At 56.9% G+C, this 19,008-nt stretch overlaps 4 protein-coding genes across 6 annotated transcripts; 2 read left to right on the top strand and 2 right to left on the bottom strand.

Annotated features, from left to right (window-relative positions):
* Window positions 1-1,108: 1,108 nt before the first annotated feature.
* LOC138114275 (folate receptor alpha-like) lies at window positions 1,109-3,785 on the bottom strand. 3 transcript variants are annotated; one of them, XM_069023527.1, is made up of 6 exons: window positions 3,633-3,785; window positions 2,830-2,910; window positions 2,506-2,692; window positions 2,101-2,289; window positions 1,891-2,026; window positions 1,109-1,522 (listed from the first exon to the last, which is right to left on the bottom strand). In XM_069023527.1, the coding sequence occupies exons 2-6, from the start codon at window positions 2,874-2,876 to the stop codon at window positions 1,248-1,250; spliced, it is 834 nt and encodes a 277-aa protein (XP_068879628.1). In that variant the 5' UTR covers window positions 2,877-2,910; window positions 3,633-3,785; the 3' UTR covers window positions 1,109-1,247. The 3 variants fall into 3 exon arrangements, with proteins under 3 accessions (XP_068879628.1, XP_068879619.1, XP_068879636.1); XM_069023518.1 differs by lacking the exon at window positions 3,633-3,785 and having other exon boundaries at window positions 2,830-3,199; XM_069023535.1 differs by lacking the exon at window positions 3,633-3,785 and having other exon boundaries at window positions 2,506-2,659; window positions 2,830-3,198.
* A 114-nt stretch (window positions 3,786-3,899) lies between these two features.
* On the top strand, window positions 3,900-5,780 carry ANAPC15 (anaphase promoting complex subunit 15). The gene is made up of 4 exons (XM_069023545.1): window positions 3,900-4,089; window positions 5,107-5,166; window positions 5,247-5,384; window positions 5,520-5,780. Exons 1-4 carry the CDS (start codon window positions 3,970-3,972, stop codon window positions 5,565-5,567), a joined length of 366 nt encoding a protein of 121 aa, XP_068879646.1. The 5' UTR covers window positions 3,900-3,969; the 3' UTR covers window positions 5,568-5,780.
* Window positions 5,781-5,875: 95 nt separating this feature from the next.
* LOC138114294 (transmembrane O-methyltransferase homolog) lies at window positions 5,876-7,878 on the bottom strand. Its single transcript, XM_069023553.1, is given in 3 exon segments — window positions 5,876-6,446; window positions 6,600-6,808; window positions 7,236-7,878. Coding segments are annotated over 3 exon segments (852 nt in total). The 5' UTR covers window positions 7,498-7,878; the 3' UTR covers window positions 5,876-6,065.
* A 5,058-nt stretch (window positions 7,879-12,936) lies between these two features.
* On the top strand, window positions 12,937-17,431 carry LAMTOR1 (late endosomal/lysosomal adaptor, MAPK and MTOR activator 1). Its single transcript, XM_069023508.1, has 5 exons — window positions 12,937-13,070; window positions 14,808-14,953; window positions 15,930-16,007; window positions 16,417-16,543; window positions 16,834-17,431. The coding sequence occupies exons 1-5, from the start codon at window positions 13,029-13,031 to the stop codon at window positions 16,924-16,926; spliced, it is 486 nt and encodes a 161-aa protein (XP_068879609.1). The 5' UTR covers window positions 12,937-13,028; the 3' UTR covers window positions 16,927-17,431.
* Window positions 17,432-19,008: the final 1,577 nt, after the last annotated feature.

The following is a 19,008-nucleotide window of genomic DNA, read 5'->3' as shown; positions in this document are numbered from 1 at the left end:
ATCCAGGGGACACGCGGGGGCTTCGGGCATTGCGGGCACCGGGGGCCCCCAGGGGGCCACCGACCAAGTACCCAGGGGCGCACGGGGAGATCCGGGATGGCCACCAGGGGGGCGGTCGCGGGAGGGCACCCGCGGGGGTCGAAGGGGCACCGGAGTGGACCCGCGGGGGATCCTGGGGGAGCAGCAGGACGGAGCTTGGGGGAGCAGCAGTGAGGTGACGGAGGAGCATTGGTGGGGTCCTGGGGGTCGCACCGCGAGAGGTACCGGGGCAGATCCGGGGCCATGAATAGGATGTTCAGGGGGGCATCTGGAGGTCCGATCGAGGGGCAGCGGCACCGAGGGGCGGAGAGCACCGGGTAACGGGCAGCAGTAATGGGGAGGATGGGGAGCACCGGGGGGGGGACGCACCAGGGAGGGGGGAAGCATTTGGAGAGACAGGGACACCAGGGGAGCAGCGGGAGATTGGGGGCACCCAGGGGCGTACCGAAGGGAGAGGCGGGGGCACAGTGGTGTGAAGGCACCGGCAGTGTGAGGGTAGCAGGGAGCCGGGCACTGGGAAAAGGGGGGCTGCGGTGGGGCAGGCCTGGGGCCGGGCTGGGACCAGGGGCTGAAAAAGTGGGGGGCACGACCCGGTTTCGCCATCAAAACCGGGGACTTCTCCATGGCCCAGGGATCGGGACAGTGCCACCCTACAGCTGGGATCACGGAGCATGTGGGGAAAGAGACCCCTGGGGTGGGCTCCGGACCGGCAGAACTCCCTTGACAGCTATGGTCTCCCCGGGATGCCCTCCCCTTTTTCCCCATAATTTTCCCAGTCCCATCCTGTGCACCAGGGAGGTAATGCCCGGTGTCAGTGATCCCCGGAGCTGTGTCAGGTGCTGGGACACATTCAATCCCCCTGGGCCCCAGTGGCAAGCAGCCCTGTGCCTTCTGCTTTGCCCGGCACAGTGGTTTGGGGGAGGCAGTGCCAGGCAGCCAGGTTGGTCGGTACAAATGAATGGGTTTGCTTCATCTCCTCACCAGAAGTAGGATCAGACAGTCAGACACTCCCAGGTCCCTCAACCATCCGATTGCCCCCCCAATCCCCAGCCCCACAGCACCCCAACACTAAGCAGGGCAGGAGTGTTTATTCATGAGCCCCATGCCTGTGGGGGACATAGCTTGGGGACATCCCATGGGGAGGCACAGGGCAACTTGGTGATCCCCCTGACCATCTACTCCCTGCTCCTGCCTGCAGCCCCTCCTGCTCAGAGTGGGGCCAGGAGGGTGAGGGGCAGCAGGGCCAGCAGGATGGAGAGCGGGGAGTTTGGGGGAGCATTGCCACGGGCGTAATATTGGGCGACGGCAGCATTGGGGTTCCCCTGCGCAGGATCGAACCACATCTGGATGCAGCGACCGCTGCCACGGTGGTGGGATGTGTAGCGGTAGGAGCCAGACCAGATCTGCTCGCAGAGTGCAGCCGCCGTGGGGAACACAAACTTGAACTTCTGGCACATGGCACCCTTGGGACACTGGTTGGTGCCTGGGGTGGGGCAGAGGGTGAAGTGGGGGCTTTAGGAAAGGGAGGGTGATGCTCCCCTGCGCATGGGGTGCAGATGGGTCCCCACTTGGCATTGCTGGGGAAGACAGAGTTGATCTTAAGGTGGCACAGGGTCAATCACCACATCCTCACACCCCATGAGGACCCTCACACCCCCTGACCCACTCACATGCACAGAGGATTCCCACCTGGCTGCCACCCCCACCCCATGGGGACCCTCACACCCACAGACCCACTCACAGCCACCAGGGAAGGTGGACACAACCTCCCCTGCAGCAAGATGGAGGGTGACTGAAGACCCACTAGAGGGTCAAGGCATGATAGGGGAGTGCCCTGAAACCCCCACTCACCTGTAGTCCAGTTCCAGCCCGTGTGCCAGTTGACCTTGCAAGTGACAGCATCCTGGCAATCCTCCCACCACTGCTCGCAGTCCTCCTGGCACAGTGGCACATCCCGGATCCGCTCCTTCCGCCAGCTGTTGTCTGCCTGCAGGGCCCCCAGTTTTCCCCAGTTCACCCCAGGGATCCTGGTAGGTGGGTGAGGGGGGGTTCTGCACCTACCTGGTCGATCCATGGCCCCAGGTTGGGGGAACACTCATAGAGACACGTGTCCTGGATGAAGTGGCGCTTGCACTTCTCCGGCATGGCCCCACAGTGGTCCCAGTTGAATTTATACAGGTAGGACTGGTCCTGGTGGGCTTCCACACTGGTGTTGGCAGTGCAGCAGGCATTGTCCTTCCAGAGGACACACTGCACCAGGGCAGCCAGGGCTCAGCTGGGACCCATCAGGACCCACCAGGGTTCAGCTGGGACCTGCTGTGGGTCCGGGGAAAGCACCAGTGCCCACAGGTGGGTTACACTGGGTTATGGAATTCATGTCAGGGCACAGAGCCCCCCAGCCTCCATCCTGGTGATCCCACAGCGAGTGGCACCAGTGGGTGCTGGCGCAGTGGGTGAGGACCGTACCTGCCCATAGAGCTGCCCCTCAGGGCCAGGCTCTGTTTTATGGTGCTTGGCATCCATGCAGATGTTGAGCAGTGAGTCCTGCGCTACTGCCACTGCTGTGGTGGCAGCTGGCCAGGCCACCAGCACCAGCAGAGCTAACACCGCTGCCATTGCTCTGCCAGGGCGACAGCAGGTCAGGACGGCAGCACTGAGAGACACGGTGACAGCAGGGACAAAGTCCCCCACTGTGCATGTGCGAGTGTGGCAGCACTGGTCACTGCCCAGGACCACCAACAGTGGGGTCTGGGATCTTACCTGGGGGGTGCCAGGGGTCAGGGCTCTTACCTGGTGGGAAGCTGGGCTCCAGGTGCTATGGGACGAGCGCAGCTCATCTCAAAGGTCGTGGTGCAGCACAACCCTTGGCCACTGATCACGGGACGTGGGAACGTGATGGATTGGGCAGCACTGAGGGCACGGAGGAGACAGTGCACCCCGCCCTGGCACCCCGCTGTGTCATGGATTTACACTCGTGCCCATCCTGGCCCCCTCAGCCCTGCATGCAGCTGGGATTTGTCCTCCTGGCGCCAGGCTGGTGCCAGCACCAGCCAAAATCCACCTGTGGTTGTTTTTCCTCCCCTCCCGTGGGAGGTGGCCTGATTGCCTGAGACCAGCACAAGGGGCAGGACCTGGCCCCCCAAGACCACAGGGTGCCTGTGAGTGAGCCGGGAGGTAAGAGATGTTGCTGGTGGGGACAGGTACCCCTGTGGGGTCACAGATGGCCAAAGGGTAAAGCCAAGTACCCCTCATTGAATTGCAGATACTCCACGGGATCACAGATGCCCCATGGAGGGGGGAGCACATCCTGGGGGAGAGCAGTCACCTGTGGCTCGGGGGGGACAGAAACCCTCCAGTGTCAGACATGCCTTGGGGCTGGGGGGGGGGGGGGGAACGATATCCTGGAACACATGATGGGTGGGCGAGACATGCCCCGGAGGTCACAGATGCCCTGAAAAGGGGGGAAGATACCTCCTCACAATTGACAGATACCCCCACCCATGGACGGCAGTTACCCCCAAAGGAGCAGATACCCCATGAGGAGCACAGATACCTCCCCACTGGGGTCACTGGTACCCGTGGGGGTCACATACCCATCATTAGTCAGAGATGCCCCAAGGCGGGCACAGGTTTTCCGTGGGGATCACAAACACTTCCTCACGGGAGACCCCGATCCCCCGGGGCTCCCAGATAACTCCGGGGGTGGTCACGTTCGGACGCACGAGGGGGGCAGCCCACCACCTGTCAATCAGAGGTCGCCCCGCCCCCGGATGGCGCCCCAAACCACGCCCCGCCCGTTCTTCCCCCTGTGGGCCTGGCCCCGCCAGACACAACCCCCTCCCTCCGCGCATGCTCCGTGCGCTGGAACTGGTTCCGGTTGGACTCCACTTCCGGCTCGGCGGCTGGCGCCGGCCTGGCGCTGCTCCCGCCATGTCCACGCTGTTCCCCTCACTCCTGCCCCGCCTCACCGAGTCCCTCTGGTTCAACCTCGACCGACCGTGCGTTGACGAGACCGAGCTGCAGCAGCAGGAGCAGCAGCACCAGGCCTGGGTGGGCACCGGGGGGGGGGGGGCGGAGATGTGGGGCCGTGGGTCCGAGTGTCAGGAGGCCGGGAACGGGTTCGGGGCTGGGGAAGTGGCCCTTCCTCCTTCAGCGGGCACGGCCGCGGTGCTCGTTGCAGCCCCGAGGCAGTGCCTGGGGTGGGGGGTCGCGGGGCTCCTCCGGTATGTCGCTCCCCCCGCGTGTCCATCGACTGTGCCCGTTCTTCAGCGTCCTGTGCCGGTGTTGCCGGCTCGGGCACCGCTGGTCTCGCGTCCTCGATCCGTGTGCCACACTGGCTCGGTGCGGGCTGTTCCCGGAGCTCCCCGTTTACTCTGTGGGGGTTAATTAACAAGCTGCTGCTGAACTGAGGCTCCTGCACCAGCTCCCAATTAATTAATTAACTAATCTCCCGAGGGAGTCGAGGAGCGATTTCTGATCCTGGTAACTGACAAGTGCTTGCGCTATGAGCGTGGTTTGGTGCTGCAGTGCCCCGAGTATGGGGGGAATATCTATTTGATTAAAGTTTAAAAAAAACCCTCAGTAATTAAGTTTTTATAATTAAATAAAAAAGTTTAAATCAATTAAAACCCCAGCACTTAGAAGAGGTTCCAGGTCCCTCTGGGTGGGAGGTGCTGACGTATTTTAATTGAGCTTTAATTGTCTGCTGTGATTGTGTTTGTCTGGCTGATGAGGTGCCTCAAATTTGATTCTTTTTTGATAAAAGAAATACATGAGCTTTGTGTTTGAGCTCCTCACGCCACATATGGGGACACTTTGACCTCTCAGCCCCAGAGCATCATTGGGACCACCCTACCTGGTGCCAGGGTGTTCAGGCAGATGTCTGTAGCTGCTCTTCCCTGCCTGGCTGGGGGATGCCAGGGAGACAGCAGGACTCCGTGAGCAGCTGCCAGCTGGAAATAGGCATGGTCAGGAAGCGACACAAGCCAGCAGCTGAGATGGAAGGGCCTGTTTGCCAGGGTATTGTGGAGCTGTTGGGGTGCTCACCCATTTCTCTCCCTTCCCCAGCTCCAGAGCATCGCTGAGAAGGACAACAACTTGGTGCCCATAGGAAAGCCAGCATCCGAGGTGGGTGTGTGGGCTGGGAAGTGGGGGGTTGCCACAGGGCTTGAGGGGCAGATGGGATGCTGGAGCTGTTGTGTCCACAGCACTATGATGAGGAGGAGGAGGAGGATGATGAAGATGATGAAGACAGTGAAGAGGACTCAGAAGATGATGAGGACATGCAGGATATGGACGAGATGAATGATTATAATGAGTCTCCTGATGATGGGGAGATCAATGAGGTAAATAGACCCCAAAGTAGGGGATGTGCAGTGTGTGGGACCCTGAGCGTGAGCTCTGGGGGCTGTTTTCGATCCTTCACTCCCTCTGTTGGGTTCTCTCTCTGGTGTGGGATCTCAAAGCTCTTTCTTTCCCAGGTGGACATGGAGGGGACAGAGCAGGATCAGGACCAGTGGATGATCTGATTCTGCCACGACCACACCAAACTGGAGGCTGGGGTAGAGCCTTTGCCCACCATGGCTCTGGGGGACAGTTCAGTGAAGCTCCTCCTGCCATGGATGCTGTGTAGGATGGGGGGCTGAGAGGGAAACCCCCCAGGGGAACCAGAGGGGAGACTGCCACCTGGCACATTGGAGCTGACACATCTTTTCTAATAAACTCAGTTTTCAAGAAAACAACCCCAAATCTGTGTGAGGCCACCAGGGCAGGCAGGGGGTGCCACCCAGGCAAGTGCAGGGCTGCTCCCCACCATCCACTGGGGTGACTGGCAGACCGCCCTGTGCAGTGCAGGCAGGAGCACTACAGGGAATGAGCCACATCATTACCACCCACTGGACCCCACCACAGACCACAGCAGCCACCGCATTTCCTCTAGAGCCCATGTTGAGGCCAAGGCGGGGGGTTGGGGACCTGGTACTCCCGCAGTAACCATGGCCATTACGAGGCAGGAGCTTGCTGCCTGCTCAGCAGGTACCGGTGTAGCGGAGCTCGGCAATACCATCAGGAATGGCGCGGAAGTACTCCAGGCTGGCGCGGTGCACCTTGCAGTGGTATTTGCCGCAGGTCTTGGCGTACTGCAGGAAGTGGGGTGCCCCAGGGAAGAGGACATTATCGGCAAGGATGGTGGCCCCCTCAGCCAGCAGCTGGTGGCTCTCCAGCAGCCGTAGGTCCCTCAGGTAGCAGCGTTTCCAGTGATCCATGAAGACCAAGTCTGCTTTCATCAGGCCATGCTTCTCCCGCAGGTGGGGTATCACCTCCTCCGAGGGGCCCACAATCAGCTCCACCTGTGCTGCAGCACCCTCAGTCACTGGGGCAGTGTGTCAGGGTGCCCACCCACCACCCTGCTTCACAGGGTGGTGACGGGTCCACATGGGACAGGACCTTTCTCTTCCCACATATGCTACCCAGCAGGTGCTGCAGTCCCTGCCACAGCAGCAAAGGACCCCCACCCATCTCCTCCCTGGTTTCAGGTGCAGACCTGGGCTTTCTCCCAGTGCCCGGGTGCTCACCGTCTGCTCGCTGAAGCCAGCCAGGCGGATGACCTTCTCAGCCACAGCAGCATGTCGGGGGTCCCCCTCGATGGTGTAGAGGCGGGCACCTGGGGGCAGCCCTTGTGCCAGCAGCACGGTGCCATAGCCACAGTACGTGCCCAGCTCCAGCACCCGCAGTGGTGCCCGCTCCAACAGCACCCGCTCCACGATCCGCCCTGACATGGCATGTACCTCTCAGCACCCACAAACCTGCGCCACCCCAGCCCTGGGCAGGACGAAGGTGCCAAGCAGTTTCCCAGTGTCCAGAGGAATGGAGGAGAGCCATGCCAAAAATGCCACAGCCAGGTCGCTGATGCCATAGCCATACCAACAGAGCCATGTCAAAGGTGCCACAATCATGCTAATGATACTATGGCTATATGAACAATGCCACCACCATGCCAAGGGTGCCATGACCACACCAACCCTGTAATGTCTGTGCTGTCATGACTGTGGCAGTGGTGCCATGCCTGTGCCAGTGGTGCTGTGGCCATGCTGGCAGTGCCACGGCCATGTCATTGGTGCCATGGCCATACTAATGGTTCCATGGCCATGCCCAGTGTCATGCCCAGTGTGGTGTGGGCAAGCAAGGGTGGCACTCACCTTTGTCAGGCCCCACACAGCTGAGGTGCTCACAGTGGTAGCACCACTGATCGAAGGTCTGGAGGATGTGGTGGGGGTCCCCAGGGATGGCATGGGCCAGCAGGTACTGGAAGGCACGCTGCTCCCGCGAGGTGCCGGTGAGCCGGTCCCGCAGCCAGGCCACCAGCACTGCCCGGTACAGCAGCATCAGGTAGTGCCGGTACCGGATCAGCAGGGTGACAATGAAGGGGAGGAAGGCCAGGGCAATCACTGGAGACACCATCACAAGCGAGTGAGGCTGGTGATTTCAGCACAGTTGCTGAGTTGATTTTGTTAGTTTCCTACTTATCTTGGGAGTTCTGCCAAATGGGAAGTTCAAAGCACCCTTTGTGTCCACTATCAGTAGCATAAGCTTCGGCCCAGGCTTCAAAAATCCCCTGTGCAGAGATTGTTGAAGCATGTGAGCCCTAAACGATAATGAGGCAAATCTATCCCATCACAGGGGACGCTGTGGTGGGGCATCCTCCCAGAGTGCCAGCCTCACAGCTCCCAGCCATGCCACGAGTTGGCTGTGCTGTGCACCCCCTGGAAGTACCTCTCCCTGGGCTCCAGTGCTGCTGGGCCTGCAGGGCTGGGGCACCCCAGGATGCTGTGGGGATCCCTGTGCCAGGGCTGGGGAGTCCTGGGGACCCATCCGCTGGAGTCCTGATATTTGGGTCGGCAGGGCTGGCATCTCAGGGGGTTGGGCTGCTCTGAGGGGCACCGTACAGCACAACCCCTTGCACCCCCCTTGGTCCAGCTTTTCTGCTCCCATCCCCCCCCCATATCCTGCACCTCAGACCCTGCTTCCCACACCCTGCTCCCCACACTCTGAGCTGTTGGGGGTCCCCAGCCATGGCAACAGGATAGGGCAACGGGAGTGGCACCTACCTGTCCTCACACTCCAGGCAGGCAGAGGCAGGCAGTCCTGCGTGGAGCCCTGCTGCCACTCAATTATTGATGGTGTCACCTCAGCTGCAGCTGTTATCAGAGCTCCGGTTACCAGCTCAGCGGGGCTGCCAACGGAGACGGGGCCAGGCTGGGGCAGGGAGGTGGTCCTGGACTGCAGAAAGGGGCCTGGGGCTGGGGTGCTGATACTGGAGCCTGGGGTACCAGTACTGGACCTGGGGCCCCAATAGTGGTGTGTAGTACTAGGAGCTGTGGTCCTGATACTGGAGCTGGAGTCCTGTCACTGTGCACTGAGAACACTAGGTACTGGAAACACTGGGTAACAGGAGCACAGGGAGCCAGGAGCACTGGGCACCGGGAGGACTGTGAGCCAGAATCAGTGGACTCTGGGGACACTGTGGGGCCTGGGACCATGGGGGTATTGGGAGCACTGGGGGTGTGGAGGGTTGGGGCACTGGGATCTGTTGTGGTTTAGGAATGGTACTCCCCTGTTCAGTGCCCTCACCGAGACCCTGAAAACCATACCCACTCTTTCTCTCCCTCACTTTCCTCTCCCTCTTCCTACAGCAGCAGGATGGAGAGGAGAATTGGAGGCGCAAAAGGTAAAGACCTCAGGTTAAGATAAGAACAATTTACTGGATATAAGAAAACTAACAGTAACAGCAACAATACTAATTACAGGGGGTACAAGAAAAGAAACGATTCACATGGAAGACCCCCTCCTGACAACAGACAATACCAGATGGCACCCTCTGCCAATTTCCTTGACAATGAGTTGGTGTATGACAATGGTGTGCTCTGTACAAATTTCTGCCACAAGGATTGTGTACACTGGACACCTGGGCCTACAGGGAACTGCTCATTATTTGAATCCCTACAGTAGATTCAACCTCCAGCACAGCTCATTCTCTCCGAGGTACTGGGTACTTGCTCCATGGTGTTCCACTTGTCTCGGTGCACAACTCGATCACCCTTGAGAGAATGCCTTTCCCTCGCGCTTGACCTGAGAGTTTCTGTCCTCTTCCCAATCCCCTTGTCAATGTTCACATCCCAGCACAGGGATCCCAGCTGCTTGGCTTCACTACCATCCAGTTCCATATCAGGGGCTGGGATATCCCAGCACTGGAGCAGCCAGGTCACCAGGGGCTCATCTAAGTGGCAGCTGAAACCTTTTCACACATCTTACAGCTCACCTGGGGACATGGATCAGGTGGTTTTCTCTGGCCCTGCCTCCTCCTCCTGTTCTGAGGGTGTTGATTTTTCATCACTCACTACCTGAACTGATCTTGTCTTGGAGTCCTTCTTCTGTGCAGGGGTGACTGCTTCCAGCGTGGGTTGTTCCCCTGGTTCAGCTGCAGGTGGTGTGGCCACAGTGCCTGTTGCTCTGTTTCCTCCTCCTCCCCGAGAGTGCTCTCTACTGACCACCAATGTCCAATTAAGAGTAGCCAGGGCCCAACACACTGCAGTAACCTGCTCACCTCTGGAGTTGCCATAGCATACTCCTTGCAAATATTCTGTCACTTTATCAGGGTTCTGGAGTTGTTCAGGGGTGAACTCCCAAACCACTGGAGCAGAGAATTTCTCAAAAAATTGGCCAATTTTCTTGTACATTCCATGCCACTCATGACTACTCCCCCTCATGACACATCTCTGAATGGCCTTCTTGGAAATCTCTGCTCTGCCTCCAAACTTGACTCTAAACAGTGTGGAGCGCACTGAGACATAGCAGACATTGCAACAAGAACATGCTTTCCTTAACATCCAAAGGCAATTCAAAATTCTCAAAAGCTGTTGTAACAGGCCCAAAGGAGGAAAAGGGGGGAAAAAGGGGGAAAATCATCCTTCCCCCGTTCCCCCCCCACACTGGGTACAAGTATTAATGGACTCCCAAAGGTAGTGCTGAAGTAAGGGCAGCAGGAGAGCAGCACAGAATACACATCCCAAAGTACCCTCATTGCCCTTGATGTTATCATGTCATAAACTCATATCCCACAGTACAGCAACAGAGCAATGCCGATCCCTGTCCCTCTTCCGTAAAAGGTCACCCTGAGGAGCAGATACAGGAATACATCCAGGGTTAGGTACCATACCCACGTGAACAGACCAAGCAACATTGTGACCAGTGGCTCTGGACCTAATACAGCAAATGCTGAGATCAAGTCTGTTTCCTGTGAGAAATGAGACAACTCTTAGTTAAAAATTAAGATAATTTATTAAAAACGGAAAAATTGAAAAATTGCAAAAATTAGCAAAATATAAAAATTTGGGATCCTATGGCTCGGTAGATGGCATGCCCCAAGAGCGCAGGGATTTTTGATCTTCTGGCTGAAACAGCACTGGACCTCAGGTAGAGAAAAAGGGCTTACAGTGCTAGGCTAGTCCAAAAAAAAAAATATTTCTAAAGGCTCCTTAATAGGAGTAGGTTTTCCCAGCACTCAACCCCACCTCAGCAGGCTGGAGGGAAGGGGCGTGTCTTTCTCTGGCTCGTTGTTTTATAGTGCCTTTGCTCCGCCCACAGCCCGCCCACAGCCCGCCCCTTCGGTTTAAGGTGATTGGTGTTTTCCCTTTGACAGATTATCTCTGTCCACCAATGGCTCATCCTTGTCAGAGGGGTGGTATTAGTTGAGATAAGGGTTATTAAAATTCAGGTTGCTATGGTACTTGCTTACAGGGTAATGGCTATGGGGGCTGGGCTGTTTGTTGGAACTGGGGTTTTGAAATCTGCCTTGGAACCAAAGTACAAGTAAAAACACCTAAAAAATACATCCAACGTATCTTAAAACACTTGTAAAAGTATACAGTAAACACAGGAAAGATAACTCTTATGGTGTACAAGTGATAATGTTTGAAAAGGGATTTTAACTGGGGAACTTTTACCTGGAGAATTTTTACTGGGAAGGGTGCAAATAAACTGCTTTGAACCAGTGAAAACCATAATAATAAAACTTGATTTGTGTACCTGGGCTGATGGGTTAATTTTAACATTCAATTTAAAAATATTTAACTCAAAATTAATTAAAGCACTTAATATGCAAAGACCAAGCACAAATAGGGATTTCATGTATGACATTTCCAACCTACTCTGGACAGATCTATTGTTATCTCAACCCTCAGTGCCCCACACTGGGCGACAAATAAGGACAGTCATGGTTTAACCGCAGCCAGCAACCAAGCCCAATACATTCGCTTGCTCCCTCCCCCATCAGCAAGATCAGGGAGAGAATTGGAAGAATAAAGCTGGAAAACTCGTGGGTTGAGATTGACATAGACAGATTAATAGGGAAAGTAAAGACCATGCACACAAGCAAAGCAAAACAAGGAATTAAGTCACCACTTCGCATGGGCAGGCAGGTGTTCAGCTATTCCAGGAGAGCAGGGCCCCATCACATGCAACAGTTATTTGGGAAGACAAACACCATCACTCCAGATGTCCCCCTCTTCCTCATTCCTCCCCCCACTTTATATTCTGAGCACTGGAAGCACTGGGAACATGGGGACACTGGGAACACTGGAGGTACCGGGAACAAAGGTGACCAGGGGGACCACCTGGAACTCTGGGAGCACGGGGAATGTGGGAACACTGGGAGCACTGGGGCACTAGGAACATGGGGGCCCTGGGAACACTGGGGACAGTGGGAGCACTAAGGGTGTAGTCCCAAAACAGGTTCTTCACCCAGTGTGCAAGAAATGAGATATTTGGTTATTTACAGTTGTGCACAGAGAGGGGGGTTGGGGAGCCAATCTACAAAGCCAGCACTACACCTATTGAAACTTTTCACTATTTATACATTTAGCAAACAAAACTATTTTTCATTGGCTGTGAGTTACCTAGTTCTGTCATTAATTAGTGTTCTACTTTCTATTGGTTATATGATTCCCACGCTTTGTATGTTAATTAGTCTGCATGCACAGTCTTTCTCCCCTTTTGTGTTGGTGGATCTCTTGGGTCAGTGCTTGTGAGTCAGTGGTCCCAGTGCTAGAACTACCTGTCAACTCTGAGTTGATTTCAGCACAGTTACTGAGTTGATTTTGTTAGTTTTCTACTTATCTTGGGAATTCTACCAAATGGGAAGTTCTGCACCCTTTGTGTCCACTATCAGTAGCATAAGCTTGGGCCCAGGCTTCAAAAATCTCCCCTGTGTAGAGATTGTTGAAGCATGTGAGCCCTAAACCATAACAAGGCAAATCTATTGACAATGAATTTATCCTTCAAACATCTGGACATCAGGGACATTGGGAACATGGGGGCACTGGGAACACTGGAAGCTCTCAGAACACTGTGGCACTGGGACTACTGGGAGCACTGGGAAAACTAGGAACATGAGGATACTGAGAACAATGGGAGCACTGGGAGCACTGGAGGACTGGGAACACTGGAGACATTGGGAACACTGGGACCACTGTGGCACAGGGAACTTGAGGGCACCAGGTACATGGGGACACTATGAGCACTGGGGACACTGGAAGCACTGGAAGCACTGGTAACATGGGGAGTGTTGGGGGACTGTGAACTTGGGGGCATTGGGAACACTGGGAACACTGGAAGCACAGACAACGTGGAGCCCTAAGAACACGGTGTCTGAGCACGGGAGCGCGCCCGGAACACACGGGAAGCACTGGGGGGAGGGGGCGGTGCACTGGGAGCAGACACGTGACCGCGCGCTAGGCCGCGTGACGTAGCCCACGTGCGGGCACCGCCCCGTCCCACGTGACACCGCCGCGCGCGCCCCCGGCGGCGGCGCGGCCGTGTGTGCGCGCGCGCGCGTGTGTGTGTGTGTGTGTTCCCTGCCGCTCACGTGACCGGGGTGACTCGGCGCTCACGTGACCGCGCGGCGGGGCCGTGCCGGAGCCGGGGCCGCGCTCGCCATGGGCTGCTGCTACAGCAGCGAGGCCGAAGCCTCCGACCAGGTGGGCCTGGCGCCGGGGGGACGCGAGGCCCGCGGCGGGGGCGGCTCTGGCGCCGGGAGGGACGCTCGGCCCCACTCCCGTCTCCCCCGGGGCTGCCCGGTCGCGGGGGGGGGCAGGCGGCGCGCGTCCCCGGTGAGGCCTGGCCCTTCCCCGCTCCTGGGGCAGCCTCTGAGCGCCGCTCCCGCCTGTCGCCGCCTTCGTGTCACTCGTTCCTCGCGTGTCTCGCGCCGTCTCGTGTGTCCCCCTGGTGCCGCGTGGGGGCTGGAGGCGGGGGCTTGGGGATCGGCCCAGACCCTTCCCCCGTCCCGCTGCAGGTGTAAGTCCAAGGCCTCAAACGGCTCCGGCGGGAGCAGCGCCAGCTTTTCCTTCTTGGGACAGGCTGACTGCCGCGAAGCTCAGGGGCCGGGGCAGAACTGGGGCTGTCACCTGTCCCGCGAAACTTAATCCGCGGGTGCGGTGAGAGCTCGGCTGTGACAGCCCGTCCCCGGGGAGCCCAGCCGGCTCCCACTTGTGTCGTGAGAAAGGAAGGAGAAGGGCCTGGCCTAGAGTATCGCAGCAGCATTTCCCAGCAGGAGGAAGGGGAGAGGAAGCTTCTGGCTGGGGAGGAGCTGGAGATGCCACCGACGGCATGTGTGGAGGAGTGGCTGCACTCCCAGCCCACCATGGGTCACAGGCTGAGCGTCCTCTCAGGACAAGACAGACATGGAAGGGCTTGAGCATGTCCAGAGAAGTGAACGGAGCTGGAGAAGGGGCTGGAGCACAGGGAGTGGCTGAGGGAACTGAGGGCCTGAGCCTGCAAAAAAGGAGGCTCAGGGATGACCTTCTTACTCTCCACAACTCCTTGACAGGAGGGTGCAGCCAGGTGGGGGGGGTCTGTCTCTGCTCCCAGGGAACAAACAACAGGACATGAGGAAAGGGCTTCAGGTTGTGCCATGGATGGTTTAGGTCAGATATTCGGGAAAATTTCCCTAAAAGTGTTGTACAGCCCTGGCACAGGCTGCCCGGAGCAGTGTTGGAGTCCCCATCCGTGGAGGGATTTAAAAGCCATGTAGACTTGGCACCTGGGGACACGGTTTGGTGGTGGGTGTGGCAGTGCTGGGAGAATGGTTGGGCTCAGAGGGCTTTTCCAATTTTACTGATTCTGTGATCCTGTTCTCTTGCGTGTTTGTGCCCATGATCTCCCTATTGGGCTCTTCTCACAGCCCCTGCAGCACCATTCAGAAAAGCCAGAGGATTAAGGGCTGAGCTGCAGCTCTGCACCTCCTGGAGTGAGTGGGGAAACATGCCCTGTGACTCTGGGAACCCCGCACACCACGGTGTCCCTGGGCTGTGGCAGGTGGGGCTCAGGTGAGCCCCCCACTGTTGCAGGGTGGGGTGTCTGTGGTGCCCAGTCAGGAGTGGAGCCACAGTAGGTCGTCATTAGCTGCAGGGTTTTCATGCAGGTTGATGATGGCTGCAGACTCCTGCCTGCAGGATTGGCCACTCCAAATGTGCTGCCCGATTTCAGCCACACTTGCTGTCCTTGTGGCTGGGGGGACTTCAGCTGGGAAAAAGCAAAAGAATTGGGTAAAGAGGTGCCTGGCCATTGCCCCAGCAGCGCTGAGGCTGTCCTGGGTTACACTGGGATGCACAGGGAGCCCTCCTGGCAGGTGGAGGGTGAGATTTGCCTCATTCCTTGGGGTTAGTGGTGCTGATGTGGGGAAGCCAGGGCTGATTTTCCTCTTGCCTTTCACTTAGGAGGAAGAGACAAAGCGGCTGCTGGAGCCAGCAGCCAGCCCACCCAACAAAGTGCTGAATGGAGCAGAGCAGAGCTACCACAACCTCCCGTCAGCACGCACCGATGAGCAGGCCATGCTGTCCTCCATCCTCGCCAAAACAGCCATGTAAGCCTCAGGCCGTGCCCATGGAGCAGGCAGCATGCCTCGGGGACCAGCGGTGACCCTGCATATGGCATGCAGCTGGGGGGCTGCCTGGCTGTGGGCCCCGGTGATCAGCCATATGTGCTGAGGGCAAGGGAGGAGCTGTGGCAGAGCCCCCTGTGTCCCTCTGCCCTCAGACAGCCCCTTCCCTCAGCTTTGAGCTCCATGGGAACACAGATGTGAGGTGACCCCTCAGCTGCTGGGTTGGAAATAGGGACAGGGTTTGGATAAGAAAGTGAGTCCATGGGGATGTGGAGAGGGTGGCTGGGGGGACAGCAGCACTGTATCCCCTTCCAAGGAGGCTTTTCCTCAAATGCATAGGGGCAATGTGGGGAGAGGCCTGTGTCCAGCCTGGCTGGGAGGGCTTTGGGATGCTCGAAGGCCCCTCTGCTCCCTGGCTGGCATTGGGAAGCTGCTGGCCACTGGTGTGTGTCCAACATGCAGGGCCACAGCAGCTCTGAGTGCTACTTTGCTGTGGGGTGCACACAGTGGGGCTGTGGCAGGGCCCTGGGCAAGAGCCCAGTTCTTCTGTGCCAGGTACCGGGGGTACCCAGGGCCCGGTACCGGGGCTCTCAGGACATCTGCCGAGTGCATTGTCCTCCCAGCAGTCGCTGCTTTTTTCCTCAGGTGGCTGCATGCCAAGGTCCCCAGAGCCCAGACCAGCCCCCAGCTTCCTGCAGATTCTGCCTGCCTCTGCCCCAGGGCAGCTGTGGGCAAACAGTCCCTGGCATTTCCCTCCTAGAGAACAGCCACTCCAGCCTGGCACACTGTGTCCAGCTGGCAGCATTCACTGGGCGAGTTTGGCCTTCAGATGTTTGTTTTGAGGTGCTGGTGGGTGCTGGATTTTGTCTGCCCTGGTCAGAGGATGCTCTGAGATGGGGAGGGAACTCAGGGGGAGCAATGAGCCTCCAGTGGGAGCCACTGTCTTGTGTCTCTGCAGCAACATCATCGACGTGTCGGCAGCAGATTCCCAGGGCATGGAGCAGCACGAGTACATGGACAGAGCCAGGCAGTACAGGTGGGACCTGCACTTCTCCCCTGGGGTGCCTGCAGCCCCTTCACAGCCGTGTGTGTCCCTGGGCAGGTCCCAGGGGTTTTGGCCTGGCCTCAGCATGTAGTAGGGCTGTGGCGTCTTGGAGAGCAGGGTGCAGCCTGCTCAGGGAAGGCCCATGGCAGTGCAGGCAGCAGAGCCCAGGACAAAGGGTTCCTGTGTTCACCCAGCCCTTGGGGCAGATGGTGGGGGGCCGGATGTGGCTGCTTCTGCTTGAAGCAGGTGCCTGTGTTGGAGAGCTGGATGCTGGGAGTGCAGCACCACTGCTCTCCCTTTCTCCCCCTGTGGGTGCCAGGTGCCTGGGAGTGCAGCACCCATCCTCTGGGTGTCCCCATGTCTTGGCATGGCACTGATGTTCGCTGCTCTCCCCTCACAGCACACGACTGGCCATGCTCAGCAGCAACCTGACGCACTGGAAGAAGCTGCCACTGCTGCCGTCTCTGACTAACCAACCGCACCAAGTGCTTGCCAGTGACCCTGTCCCCTTTGCAGACCTGCAGCAGGTGAGCAGGGCTGGGGTGAGCCCTGGGCCCCTGCGATGCTCCCCAGAGACACATCCTTATCCTAGAGGAGCAGTGGTGCCCTACTGGCTTGCCCAGAGCTCTGGCAGGACTTGTTAGAACTGAGGGCAAAGCCTAGGTCAGGTTTAAGGCCTTGTTAGAGCTGGGGGCAAAGCCTAGAACAGGCTTAGGGATTTTTTAGGGCTGGAGGCTAATATCCTGCGATAGTTTATTTGGGATAACCAGGAACTGCAGGAGCCATTGGTGACGCAGCCGTGTCCTTGTGCCCGCAGGTGTCCCGGATAGCTGCCTACGCCTTCAGTGCGCTCTCACAGATCCGTGTTGACGCCAAAGAAGAACTGGTTGTACAGTTTGGCATCCCCTGAGCCTGCCCCCACCACCTCTGCTCCACCGCTTTGGGTTGTTTTTGATTTTTTCCCTATTTTTTTCTCTTTATATCCCTTCCCTCCCCACGGTGCTGCCACAGAACTTGGACAGATACCCTGTTTCCTACTAAATGCCAAGGCACCCATCCTTGGCACATCGAGCCCACCTGCATTGCTTGAGGCTTTCTCCTCCTCATGGGTGGGTGGGTGTGCGTGGGGAGGAGGCTGTGTCAGCTGGATGCTGCCTTGCACAGGGATGAGCACAAAGGGAACAGCTGGTGCAAGAAGGCCCTGGTGTGGGTCAGCACCGTGTGCCAGGTCACCAGGATGGGTGGGCTGGAACCAGGCAGATGTGATGCTCTATGTGGGGCCTGGTGGCTCCAACACCATCCCTTCTCATTTTTACATGTTTAGACCTTTATTTTGGTTTTTGTGTTGTTTGTTTTTTGTTTTTTTTAAATTACTATTATTTTTTGCCACAGTAGATAAAGCCACGTTCATCCAGTGCCTGTCTCCACTGTTCTCCGTTGCACACAGCATGGAGGTGATGGGGGAGCTGTGCCATGGTGGGGAGGGGTACACACATCTGTCTGTCCCTTGTCACCTCTTCCATCATGTCCCACAGGGCCAAGAGGACAGGGAATGTGTGATGACCCACCCTTAAGGGGAAGGAAGCACCTAAGATTTTGTGGCGGGTTTGGTTCTGTAACCGGGCGGAAACACCAATTTAGTGTAGTGGTTTGGTCCAAAATACTCATTACTGTTTATCTTCTGTGAGATAAGAATTAGGAGAAACGCAAAGCAGGCACCAACCTTGAAAGAATATAAAGGTGTTTATTAACAGACCTAAAAGAAGGAAAAAAAAACCTATACCACACCTTCAGAACTCTTCCCCCCCCACCTTCCTCCCTTCTCCCACTGACAATGTAAAAAGATGTTCAGTCTGTTTACCACTTCCATAATAACCTTGTTCAGTCCATTTAGAAAGAGAAGTCTTTCTTGCTCATGCTATGAACACATTATCACAATGAGACAGCCGCCCACTTCCAAATAACTTTGTTCAGTCCATTTAGGAAGAGGAGTCTCTCTGCTCGCATGTGAGTCTCTTCCCCCGACTTGCAGCTTTTCCCACAACTGTTTTTGAGGGTCCACTCTTGAAGGTTTTTGGGGTACAATTTTAAGGTTGAGCCTTTCAGAAACAAAAGTTCTCTTCACCCATCTCTGGGAGCATTTCATCTCTAAGAACAGAGGCCCTTCTTCCCTGGGAGCAAAGGGTCTTCCTCATCTTTAGGACTATCTCTGGGAGCATCTGTAGGAACTGAGGTTTTCTCCTTTCCCATTTGGAGCAAAAGTCCTCATCTGGTCCATCTCTCCCTGTCCAAACTTCTCGTGGAATTACAGCTGCATCAGCATCTGCCTATCTCAGCACAGGTGCTTTTGCTTAAGAGTTGAACACTCCACCCCCCCTATCTTCATGAAATTACAAGGGGATACTCTGATATATCATAGCTTCACAACAGAATTTCAGCTTTAAGCATCTCCTTTTTCTCTTCCCTTAGGTTTTCAGCTCTTCACAGCAATAAAAGGGTTAATCTCACCTCAGCCTTGCAGCTGGAATGTGGCTTATCCCAGTGGAGAGGGGGGGAGCCTGCCGATCTGTGCCCACAGCAGGGCTGTGGGGGGGGTTCCACAGGTGGAACAGGCCCATGGCTCCAGGATGGCCATGGCCCAGCCCGGCCTGGCCCGAGCAGGGCCTGGCTGGGCCCACTGGCTCCCGCATGGGCCCCGCAGCCACCTGTCCCAGCGCCAGAAACGAGAGAGAGCTTGGGGGGGGAGTTTGTCTATTCTTAAGTGTGTATCACAGAGGCGGTCACAACTTTAAGTGGCTTAAAGAATTGTCCATATTCAAACTGGCCAGCTGATAGGTTCTATCAGGTCATAGAGAAAGCTGTAAGAAGAACATCACTTCCGGGACTTAGCTTGCTAACCTATGACAGATTTATAAATGCTTGTGGTTGGAAGGAATGTCAAAAGTCAGAGGGTTTGCAAATAATCAGTTTTATTAGTAAATTACACGCTTGG

This window comes from Aphelocoma coerulescens, chromosome 1 (assembly GCF_041296385.1).
Source record: "Aphelocoma coerulescens isolate FSJ_1873_10779 chromosome 1, UR_Acoe_1.0, whole genome shotgun sequence".
Lineage (NCBI taxonomy): Eukaryota > Metazoa > Chordata > Aves > Passeriformes > Corvidae > Aphelocoma > Aphelocoma coerulescens.
This window is presented reverse-complemented; position numbering and strand designations above follow the sequence as displayed.

Bases quoted from the DNA above. Each gene is read 5' to 3' on its own strand.
- LOC138114275 (XM_069023527.1), bottom strand. From the start codon at position 2,876: ATGAGCTGCGCTCGTCCCATAGCACCTGGAGCCCAGCTTCCCACCAG. The intron at 2,693-2,829 runs GTAAGAGCCCTG...CGTGTCTCTCAG, and splicing joins GGAGCCCAGCTTCCCACCAG to TGCTGCCGTCCTGACCTGCT. The intron at 2,027-2,100 runs GTAGGTGCAGAA...GGGGCCCTGCAG, and splicing joins TGGGGCCATGGATCGACCAG to GCAGACAACAGCTGGCGGAA.
- ANAPC15 (XM_069023545.1), top strand. From the start codon at position 3,970: ATGTCCACGCTGTTCCCCTCACTCCTGCCCCGCCTCACCGAGTCCCTC. The intron at 4,090-5,106 runs GTGGGCACCGGG...TCCCTTCCCCAG, and splicing joins AGCAGCAGCACCAGGCCTGG to CTCCAGAGCATCGCTGAGAA. The intron at 5,167-5,246 runs GTGGGTGTGTGG...TTGTGTCCACAG, and splicing joins TAGGAAAGCCAGCATCCGAG to CACTATGATGAGGAGGAGGA.
- LAMTOR1 (XM_069023508.1), top strand. From the start codon at position 13,029: ATGGGCTGCTGCTACAGCAGCGAGGCCGAAGCCTCCGACCAG. The intron at 14,954-15,929 runs GTAAGCCTCAGG...GTGTCTCTGCAG, and splicing joins ATCCTCGCCAAAACAGCCAT to CAACATCATCGACGTGTCGG. The intron at 16,544-16,833 runs GTGAGCAGGGCT...TTGTGCCCGCAG, and splicing joins CCTTTGCAGACCTGCAGCAG to GTGTCCCGGATAGCTGCCTA.